This window comes from Solanum verrucosum, unplaced genomic scaffold, assembly GCF_900185275.1.
Source record: "Solanum verrucosum unplaced genomic scaffold, falcon-dt-bn FXZP01000261.1, whole genome shotgun sequence".
Classification (NCBI taxonomy): Eukaryota; Viridiplantae; Streptophyta; class Magnoliopsida; order Solanales; family Solanaceae; genus Solanum; species Solanum verrucosum.
Window position 1 is genome coordinate 15,616,156 of NW_026019969.1, and position 11,301 is coordinate 15,627,456.

The 11,301-nt window shown below is 32.4% G+C and overlaps 2 protein-coding genes across 2 annotated transcripts; one reads left to right on the plus strand and one right to left on the minus strand.

The window, feature by feature from the left end:
- Positions 1-3,337: 3,337 nt before the first annotated feature.
- LOC125815876 (probable BOI-related E3 ubiquitin-protein ligase 3) lies at positions 3,338-4,279 on the plus strand. Its single transcript, XM_049495442.1, has 2 exons — positions 3,338-3,702; positions 3,774-4,279. Exons 1-2 carry the CDS (start codon positions 3,427-3,429, stop codon positions 4,263-4,265), a joined length of 768 nt encoding a protein of 255 aa, XP_049351399.1. The 5' UTR covers positions 3,338-3,426; the 3' UTR covers positions 4,266-4,279.
- A 2,605-nt stretch (positions 4,280-6,884) lies between these two features.
- LOC125816873 (uncharacterized) lies at positions 6,885-11,100 on the minus strand. The gene is made up of 2 exons (XM_049496519.1): positions 10,580-11,100; positions 6,885-7,828 (listed from the first exon to the last, which is right to left on the minus strand). Exons 1-2 carry the CDS (start codon positions 10,868-10,870, stop codon positions 6,986-6,988), a joined length of 1,134 nt encoding a protein of 377 aa, XP_049352476.1. The 5' UTR covers positions 10,871-11,100; the 3' UTR covers positions 6,885-6,985.
- Between the last annotated feature and the right edge of the window lie 201 nt (positions 11,101-11,301).

Sequence of the window (11,301 nt, forward strand, 5' to 3'; positions counted from 1 at the left end):
AATTATTCATACATAAAATTAATATAATATATAATTTACAATCAAGAAAATTAATAGTTAATATGTCTATAAGTTATGTTAAAATTTATATATTATTTTATATATAATAAAACACAGAATAACTAATATATAAATAGTATGATTAATTTTTACATGAAATAATACTAAAATTCCTTTATAACTATTTAATGTATTATTAATATGTGCATAACTCTAATCATTTATCAAAGAAACCTTTAAGTGCCAACTAAGTAATTACACATGTGAATTTAATTTTGTAATTATTTACAAATTTATGTTTTCTTACAAATTTTTTATTTCATTTTTACACCATAAATCTGAAAATAACACTAGAGATATTTTTGTAAGGTCCATTTTTCTTTTTGGGGGTAATATGGAAGGTCCAAAATTAACTTGTAGTCTGAATGGCTAATCAGCATTATTAAGCACATGATTTCTGAATCTAAATATTAATTTACTTAATTCAACATTGTGGACTATAAGGAGGCATGAATCACCATTATGACTTATATGCATGAAATAGTTAATGCAAATCACAACAATTACAACACGCGTTAGTTTTAATGCAATTGAGATCAACTATATGAATTCTATTTATTTTATTTGAATTTATTTCAAATATTTAATTTCAGTGATGATTTTTTTTCAATATAAGATTAGAAAAAATATTTAAGGAAAAGTGCATAATTAACTTATTAATTAAGTTAGAAGAAAGGACATTCTTTTGAATTCCACTCCAATACGTTGGTGTGAATTCCTTAAATTTGTATTTTATCACTTCCTTGAAGATTTCTACATATTAACTTCCTAACAAATCACTAATTAATTTACCAGAAAAAAAGGTGTGAAAATAAAGTAACTTCTTGATAAGATTATTACTTTTAAAATTCATCTATTCCAGTCAATTATCAATCTGATTTGGATTAGTATTAATATCAATTAACACAAATCACAAATTGTCTTAACCAGCTTTGATTAGATTAGCACGAAATATAATAATTGAAAAATTCAGATGTAACTCATATACGTAGTATTAATTGTACAAATATTTGGGTCCTTCCGTTATTATTGAATTTCAGTTTTAATATGCGATATCTATCTAAACACATTTAACTTCCCGTCATTTGAAATATGTACTTTTAATCCATTTGCTTATGAATATTTTTAAATTTCATAATCATTAACTATTCCACCATTTAATTACTCATTTAAATTATGTTCAAAATTTTGGCCTTCTAATACATGAAATTGGCTTGAATCAAAAGTACACATTTCAAGTAACTAAGTAGGCGTTTGGCCATGCGATACCATATCACTATATGGTATTGTGAGATGGAATCAGCGTTTGGACATGCGATTTTACGCTGATTCCTCTCATGATTCCATATCATGAGAGGTGATACCATATTCTCCAAAAACCATGATTTGAGATATTTTAATACAATAATTGATCCATGAGTTTATATTTTGTTAAAACAATCCCACGTTTATATCTACCAACCATTTGTTTCAGATGTAAATAAAATTTATAATCACATCATTACTTTTTAAAATTTATTATTCTCACCGACATAAAATTTATTATTCTCACCAACATATAGTCACTTTAACTCACACCTCACGATTGTGAAGCTTTTCAACATTCACTTGAAACAATTAACCGGCATGTTAAAATAGTTGCCGAGGCAATTAGCAAGATGGCACCAACATTTAAACAACCAAAAAATATGATTGGTGTACATTCCAAAATTCGACATAAAACTTGATTTTGGCCTTGGTTTAAGGTAAAATTTCAATCACATTAATAAATTTATTTTATTGCCTTAATAAGTGAACATTTATATTTTATGTGTAAGTTATTAATATTTAGTTACATATTTCCTATCAACTTTGTTTAAAGAGATAATATTTATTTTATGACTTTGCATTGTCTTGGAAGCACTATTTTTATTACTCTTACAAACATTATTTTTATGAAGTGCATTCTATAATACTTCCAATTTATTTTATGTTCACTAAACTAATATTGATGTATTTTTTATTTGGTAGGATTGTGTTGGTGCGATTGATGGAACATATATAAAAGGGAAGGTTCCTAAAGCGGTGCAACAAGCATATCGTAATCGCAAAGGAAGAACATCACAAAATATCTTATGTGCTTGTGATTTTGATATGCGATCTACCTTTGTTGTTGCTGGTTGGGAAGGTACTGCACATGATAGTAAAGTACTTAAGAATGCACTTGTTGAACCAACGTTACAATTTTCATTTCCGCCACATGGTAACTTTAAATTACATCCTTAGAATAAAATATTATTTATTTACACAAAGCTGTCTCATTTACGTCATATATGCTTTTAGTAATTCTTTATAAAATGTTTTTTGGTAGATAAATATTATGTTGTTGATGCTGGTTTCCGAAACACAAAAGGTTTTTTATCTTCATACAAAGGACTACGCAAGTTCAACGTGAGGAAATTGTCCGTACTATGTGGGAGGATTATATTAAAGACTAGTACACTACAATTTATGTTCAATTTTTTTTATTTAATTAAAGTTAGATGAAACAATTACTTAAGTGGAGAACAAATAACTTTGTAATAATTTATTATGCGATGTTATAATTTTTTGTTTATTTGATAAGATTGAATAAACAATTGGAGCTATTTTAATAGTTTTACAACTTATGAGATTTTTATGTTTATGAGAAAATATACAATACAAAAATTCCATATCACATGTCCAAACAAACCTTTAATTTCATCTCATGATTCCATATCATGATACCATATCATGATTCCGTATCATGATACCACATCGCATGGCCAAACGGGCCCTAAAAGTTAAATACGATTTAATTAGATACCACAAAAACCAAAATTAAAATTAAGCAGTATAATTAAGAGACCAGAAATATTATTCTCCATTTTATTTTTCAAAAACTCAATTACTATCAAACAACTAGAACAAAATTACACCAAAAATATATTTAAAAAATTGTCGGTGAAAAATTTAAGTTTTGTTAATAAATAAATAATTTTTATAAAAGGAAAAAAAAGAGTGGGAATCGGATTGGGAAAGAGACAAATCTTTGATTCCCTTGTAATCGGAAAAAAAAGGTGACCCTTTCTGAGTTAATTGAATTGATAACCCCACAATTAGGAATTAATTAGTGGTAATTGTAGAGAGGAGTCTTTTATGATGTGTGACCCGATAGTCAAGTCACAAAATCTGCATGTGTACGTACTCTCTTTAAATGCCATTTTACACAAAGAAAGAGAATCCCTTCTCTGCCCCTTTTTCAGGTTTTCTGTTTCTTTCAATAAAACACACAAATTCAATTATAAACATTACACCCCATTTATTAAAATACCCATCTTCTCCTCTCTTCTCTTCTTTGTTCATATGGCTATTCAAGCGCAATTGTATGCGGATAATCTTTTAGGTGGTTCAATGGATTTCATGGAGAATGCTTGTGGATTTAATCAGTTTTCTTTTGCTACTCAGCAACACCAACAACCCTTTCAACAGAATTTACAGCAGCAACAGATTTTTAACCAGAAAATCATGAATCAAAATTTGATGAATAACAACATTACTGAGTCAATTCCTTTTTCACAGTTTCTAGCTACCCAGATGGAGAAACAGAGGATTGAAATCGATCACTTTATCAACTTACAGGTATGGGATTTTTGGGTTTTTTTTGTTGAGTTCATTTGCGGAGATTTATTGATTGATTTTGGTGAAAACAGAATGAAAAATTGAGATGGGTTTTAAACGAGCAGAAGAAGCAACAACTAGCATTGATTTGGAGAAAATACGAATCGAAACTTGAGTTTTTACTGAAACAGAAGGATGAAGAAATCGCTAAAGCAGGGAATAGGACAAAGGAGCTAGAAGAATACTTAAAAAAAATGGAGATGGAGAATCAAGCATGGCAGAGAATCGCGAATGAAAACGAAGCTATTGTCATGTCATTAAACAACACAATCGAACAACTAAGAGAAAGTGGGTATTGTTTGTCCACCAATGGAGAAGATGCAGAATCTTGCTGCGATCTTCATGATGATGAAGATGAACAAGAAACAAAAAAAATGATTTGCAAAAGCTGCAATTCTCGATCTTCGTGCATGATTTTCTTGCCCTGTAGACATCTTTCTTCATGCAAACCTTGTGATTCTCTTCTCCATCAATGCCCTGTCTGTGGAATACCTAAGAAAGCTGCCATTGAAGCCTTGTTTTGACCCAAAAAAAAAAAATTTACAGAAAAAACTTCGGTAAATGGGTAGTTAAATTTATTAATTTCTTTATGTTTTTCTTTTTTTTAACTCTTTTGTCAGGGGGATTTACTGATCTTTTTTAGGGGTTTGTTTTTTTGTGTACTTTTTTGATGAAATCCCCTGCTGACTGATGAAATGATGAATAGTTTACTAGTGTTTAGTGTACAGTGAAACAATGAGCATCTTTTTTGAAGACTTTACTTTTTTACCTTTTTTGGTGGGATTTTAATTCTTTGGATATTGCAGTGATTTAATTATTCATATCTCACTCATAACAGCAGTAGTTTTTTTTTAGAATAAGTTACAACCGTGACAGAAAAAAAAAGTTGATAGCAATGTCGTCAGAATTTCAGTATGGCTCTCCTCCTGTTTTAGCGGCCTCGAAAATCTTAATAAAGTTATTTTATTTACACAAATAGTTAACGAGTGTTTATGTTTAAGTTAAATGGTATCTCATAAATTAAGATATATAGAGTAATTGATTAAGATTATCATATTCTTAAAAATAATAGTGTTAGAATTGTAATTATTATTATTTTGAGATCTAGTAATATAATAAGTAGTAGGAGTATATTAGTTAGGGATGATTTGCTTGCCTATTAAAAAAGAGTTAATCATGTATGGGACTTGCGTAATTTTTTTTAATATGTTATTTGGTTTTAAGAATTGGTTAAGATGATTATCTCTGTATAGAATCTAACCTAAGTTATACTATATTTGGTTGATCTTATCTCATTCTGCATACATAACATGATAAATAAATCATTCGGTTCAAGATATGTTTTTTAGCGTATAATTAATATATGTGTAAATTATGAGGAAATCTAGATATTATTATATATAAAATAACTACAGATATGCTTTACTAATTATTACATTATTAATAATTATGATTAATGATTAATTTTTACTTTATTAATATTTATATTACTAATACATGCATAATTCTAATCACCTATTAAATAAACCCTTTAATGCTACTAAAGCAATGGCGTGAAGAAATGGAGGACAATATGAAAAAAAAGAAGTGATATCGTTTGTTTTGAAAACTCGAAAATCTCATTAAATGATTGTTGGTTTAATTTTATCATGTTGCGTTTCATTTACACAAAATATAAATTATTTCATTAGTTAAATTATTTATCGTAGTGACTAGTGAGAATGTTAGCATTTATTAATTGAGAAAAGGTTCTATACAAACTCGTGGTCCCTCCGTCTCATATTATTAAAAAATATTTTTTCCAGAATTATTATTTATTTTACATAACTAAAATAGAGTGTATTAAGAAGAGTTACAAAGCAATTAGCAATTTTTTCTCTACTTATTTACAATTTCCTTAGTAAAGATGTGTATAAAAAGAAAGTAGAGAAATAATATGAGAGGAAAATATATTTTCAAGGCCTACCTTGCTAGCCTTGCCCTTTATGCGACTTTACCTATACACTGTGAAGACTCTCAAGTTTCAACTCAAATAAAATGAAAATATAAGAGTACGTGTCAAAGAAAATAGTAACAAGTTAGAAAAATTCGTGATTGGGTTTTAGAGTGTTGTAACTATTCATTCTTGTCCAGAATAGTATATATATAAATAAATATAGTCGAGTAGTTGATAGAAAAGATATGGGCAGTCAAAAATATAAATTTGTCAGCACAGTATTAAATTGAAGGTTACGTTAATAGAGTAGTAGTAGTTGGGGCCAGTTTTGTGTGCATTACGTGTTGTACAGTGCGCAGTGTACGGATAAAGAGTGGACTTTCCTACTAAAATTGTCCATATTATGTGGTGTGGTGTGGACCCATAACGTAACGCTCTTACTCTTTCCTATGACCCACCCGGACTCTACTATTTCCTTCCTTCTATATTATTTGATTTAGATAATTATCATAAGTCTTTTTTTTATTATTATATAAGTTTTTATTTTATTAAAAAAAATTTTGAAACTTCAAAATTTAACTATTACTTCATTTGTTTCAAAGTAAGTGTTATTTTAGAAAAAAATTATTGCTTCCATCAAAGGGTGAGGGAATCGACCGAAGATCTCAGCCATTGATGGAAATTTCATCCGTATTCGATCCTCAATTCTGGATGATCGTTTTAGGGATTTTGAGAGCATGTCTTGACTAGCAATGGATGGTTTTGCTCTTAAAAAGGGACCTGATATAAAAGATGTACCTGTGCCCTAAGAGTAGAAGCTAGAGAACCTAAAATACTACTATATCTAATTCCCTCTAATAAAAAAAGAGTAAAATGATTGTCAATACAAGATAAGAAAATGCCTTTGGTTGTCTCAAAAATTATTTTACAACACTTTGATATTTATCTTTTTTTTGTTTCTACAAGAATGTTTGGCTTATTTCCCCCCTCACCTAGCATCAACCTGAGAATATGAAAAAGTATTGACTGTGCAATAAAAAATGCTGATAGTTGAGACTTGAAAAAACCTTTCCATACTCGAACGAGCCACAAATTTTCAAGTGAATCAACAAAACTCATATCTTTACTCAAACAAGTGGCAGATAATCTTCAAATTGTTATAATACTTACTATATAACATCAAATGTTACGGTCCACCCCCTAAAAGCAAAATACTACAAGCTTTCTCTTCAATCAAAAGATATATCCTCTCATCAAAATGACATCCCCTAACACTGAACGTAAACTATTTTTGTCGCCGGATCAGACCTAATATAGGCTAAAACCAAAAAATTGACTGACGATAATTGCAATTCCTAAGCCAATTGCTATCAGGGAAGAAGCCCAAGTGAGCTTCTCTGTTATTCTAGGAACTCTATCCTTCAGTACCTGACTACACGAGCCTATAAAGACGGTATAGCTTCCCATTGCAATAACAGTACCAACCAAGAACATACCCAAGAAGGCAGCACCAGCCACGCGAGAAGGCAAAGCAAGTGCGGGCAAGATCATCATCAGTGCATCCGGTTGCAGCCCATGGACAATTCCAGTAGCAAAAGTTGCAAAGCCTATCTTTTTCTTCTTCCCAATGACAGGGGTGTCAATGCCTTCGTACACACTAACATCACAGTCACCATTTTCAAGGGCAACACATGGTGTAGCAACTTCAGATGCTTCCTTGATTCCCATTGCTCCAATGACAAGAAGAGTGAATCCAACTACTCTAGTCCCCCATGTACGAATAACTTCAATGTGGAGTTGGTCCTTTAAGAGAAGAAACAATAGGCCAAAAATCAACTGTCCAGCATCATGGCCACAGCCCCAGAGGGCTCCCACTGCCGCACTCTCCATCGGTGTACGGCCTATCGACAGAGGAGCCAAAGCAGCAAGATGGTCAGGACCTGATAGGGTGTGAAGGCAACCAGCAAAGAAACCAGCCCATGCACTAGTTAGTAGTTCATTACGTACAAGTTGAGTCCCCACTGCTGCTGCAGCTGGACCCCCTGTCTTAGCTGCAGTTTGGAAACTAGCAAAAGCAGGTGAAACAATGACTGGGTGGAGGAGCATAACAAGCATGGCTGAGAGTAAGACTACTGTACTAGTCGAAACCACCTGAAAGTAATCAGAAGCCATATTGAAGAATATAGCATAAGTGCCTTCAGATGAAAATTTAATGCATACTGTAATGCCACAGGTTTTTTTCTTCTTCTGATAATGCAGTGTCCCATAGAAGCAAATGTAACAAATGGTTTTTTATATTCATTTTCCTTGTGTGCTACTGCATGGCGTAATAATGAAGTTCAATGTAACTGACATAGAGAAAATATAGAATCATATAGGTATCTCCAGGCCTAACATCCTGGTGGCAAAACAACTGCTTTAAAAGGTCCATCTGCTGATAAATGCTAAAAGCTACTGTAGTATTTATTATAGGATCATCTTTCCATATATGTGCAGTTTTATAGACTTTGTAGTTTCCAACTACTGTCGATATTTAAAATCAGGCATGTGCAAAAGAGATGAACATTAGCAAGAGAGCAGAAGGTCTATTTCCATACAAATAGCTCAGGGTTGTTGAAAATGAAATCTTTCCATGTAAAAAATTGGATACTTCTAAATTAAAAGATTCAAAATACGTCCACGGTGATGATTACAGCACTAGCTACTCTATTGAGACATACAGCTGGTTGAATCCTTAATTCTCTTAAATTCAAGATTGTTTTTCTTTGGTTTTCTAAGTTAAGTTCAATTTCTGTAGATATGAACATTGTATGAGATTTTGTAAGGCTACAAAAAAAGGTGAGTTACTTTCTAGCCAGAATTCGACTTGTACGAAATTCCAACTATAGCAGAAATGGTTTAGTTGGTACTTGGTACTTCCCGAACTTCTTTGTGATTCCAAAGTAATAAAAATGAAAAAACTCTGCACCAGTTGTTCTTATTTACTATCGTGAATTGCACTTTTACTTGCACTTAGAAGGGGCATTTAGAACAACTTGTTCATTACACAAGTTAATCATCATTAGAAAGAGTTACCTCCTGCTTCATCAGATACTAATTTAGTATGGTTGCCTTTAATTTTAACAATATAACTCTACATATATAGGATTGTTGGTTCCTACATTTCTAGAATCTAGGGTACTCTCCATATAAAATTTCTAAAGAAGAACTAGGAGAAAGCCAAAAGGATACTGCACCAGATGATTCAAGCACAAAATGCAATTCATACTAGTATTAGTAGCACATAGACATTTTGGTTTCTAGTGCAAAATGGGTCACTACTCATCATCCATCACCTTACAAGGCTTTCAACTAACATACTCACTCGAAACACTGCCCTAAAACCAGCCTCTCCATAATAAGCAATGTTATTATTAGTCCTACAACTCATAGCATAGGAATGGAAAAACCAAAGTTGAGTTCTTCATCGTCTCTGGGCTAATCCTTATACCTGCCAATCCTAACCATCAAATGAACAAAACAAGATTGGCAACTGCAACTCCTGTATTATTCCTACCCTGTTTCGATTATATTCTTTTATTGGCTGTCCTTAGGAATGAGCAGTTGGTAGTTGCTGATTCGGACTGCAAGCTGTGTTGCCGCAAGCAGGCCAGATTCATTTATCAGAGTAGCACTGTTAGTCCTTGTGGCTTCATCCTATGTAAAGTAATAATTCCTTGACCTAAATCCCCTGCTAGCCCATCTGTCCATCCACCATAGCTCTACACTTTTACTTTTTTCCTTAAAACTGAGTGGTTACTCCCTTCAACAATACTACATCCAGTTGTAAGAATGTGAGAGATGTAATATCAAAAATCAAAACCACATTTTACATTTTAAGATCACAAATGATAAAGCTGTCTAAGTGTACCAATATTGGCAATGACTGGCTATGATTTTTTTTTTTTTTTTTTTTGATAACCGAGAAATCCGTTTGTGACCTGCCCTTTGGACCAATCACAGCCTTCTAAACGCGGTGGATAATGGGCCCGCCTCTCTACCCTTCTCCACTTAAATACCGGGCTTCGTTTTGCATGGTGTGGGGCTTGAACCTGCGACCTAAGCCACAAATCCTCCACTTTTTGCCACAAATCCTCCAACTTTTATAAGATCATCAGAATCAAGTCCCATGTTAAGCTTTAACTATTTTTGTTTCCTCAAAGTGAACTACATTTCAAATTATCTAGTCCTTTTTATCACCTAAAGTTAAGATATTGTTCAAGAAGAAAAAGGTAGCAACTTCCATATTGATTTTTTTTGTTTGATCATGGTACTGATAAGTTAAGAAAAAGGTATGTCACCGCCAAAGTCAACTGATAGAAGCTTTGTTGTATTAGAAGGACAAAGATTTCCAGACCCTTACTGCAATTGCAAATTCTCAACAAAACAAGCAAAAACATGCAAAAGGTTTCACTCATCTACTTATTACTTGGCATTGATGTCAAATGTCTTACTCATTCTCTCCATAAAGCAAGCACAAATATTATCACATTAGCAAATTCAAGAAACTGGAATTCTGTGCACTAATCATCACTCAGATACAATCCTAGCAAATACAAGTCAGTAGCACTTATCAACCAAATACTAACATTCTGTATACTAACCTGATCAATGGTCCTCCCGTGCAATTCACCATATTTAATAGTAGCATAACACACATATTGTATCAGCAAACACATCTACATCTAGATTGGTACTCTACACGGAACAAATATACCCTGTAATATTTCAACTACCGAGAAAAAGCAAACTATTTACACCAGCAGCTCAATTTTATCCTATATGCATTGCCAAATTTCAAATTGCAAACAAGATTAAACGCACTTCAAACAAAAACATGTCTGAAAATAGAAAAGCAAATACCTTGCGTTGTTGAGATAGAATTTCAGCAACCCAATGGAGCAAATGGGGCTTCGAATCCGACCCATCTTGCAAATCCTTAGATGTGGACGAATTACCCACATGCCCATCACCAAATCTGGAAGATGGGGTCGACCCAGAAGATGAAAACTGGTGAAGACACTTGCAAGAAAGCGAATTGGGTCTACGAGACTCAACATGGAGAAGGGAGGAGAAGTGGAGTTTAGGGAGACGAGGAAAGGTCTTTAGGTGGAGTTTGGAGGGAAGTGAGTTGGTATAGATAAGCCTCTCCATTAGAGTAAATTGTTTGCCCCCTTTTGGCAAATAAGTATGACCTATCTATCTTCTCAATTTGTCTGTTTGTTTCTTAGTTTGGATTATTATCTCTGAAAGAGATTTTCAGATTATGCTCAACATACACCAGACCAGAGAAGAGAAGAGGGTTGAAGGAGCAAAAGTATTTGGAGTAGTTGATGACATTTCTTCTTTTCATCCATTCTTTAATCATGGTATGATTAGCATGTAATTTTGGGTTAAGCGCCTAAGCATTTTTTTAAAAAAAAGGAAAGGACAAATATACTCCGAACTATCATAAATATGATATGTAAATATTCTCCGTCATACTTTTAAGACATTAATGATTCTGCCGTTCAAAAACTAGAGCATATATGCCCTAAAATAGAAGGACATTGATATTAAAGGACAAATATTATGACTTTTACCCA

Coding starts and splice junctions, on each gene's coding strand:
- LOC125815876 (XM_049495442.1), top strand. CDS start 3,427: ATGGCTATTCAAGCGCAATTGTATGCGGATAATCTTTTAGGTGGTTCA. Junction 3,703..3,773: donor ATCACTTTATCAACTTACAG/GTATGGGATTTT, acceptor TGGTGAAAACAG/AATGAAAAATTGAGATGGGT.
- LOC125816873 (XM_049496519.1), bottom strand. CDS start 10,870: ATGGAGAGGCTTATCTATACCAACTCACTTCCCTCCAAACTCCACCTA. Junction 7,829..10,579: donor TTCTATCTCAACAACGCAAG/GTATTTGCTTTT, acceptor GATTACTTTCAG/GTGGTTTCGACTAGTACAGT.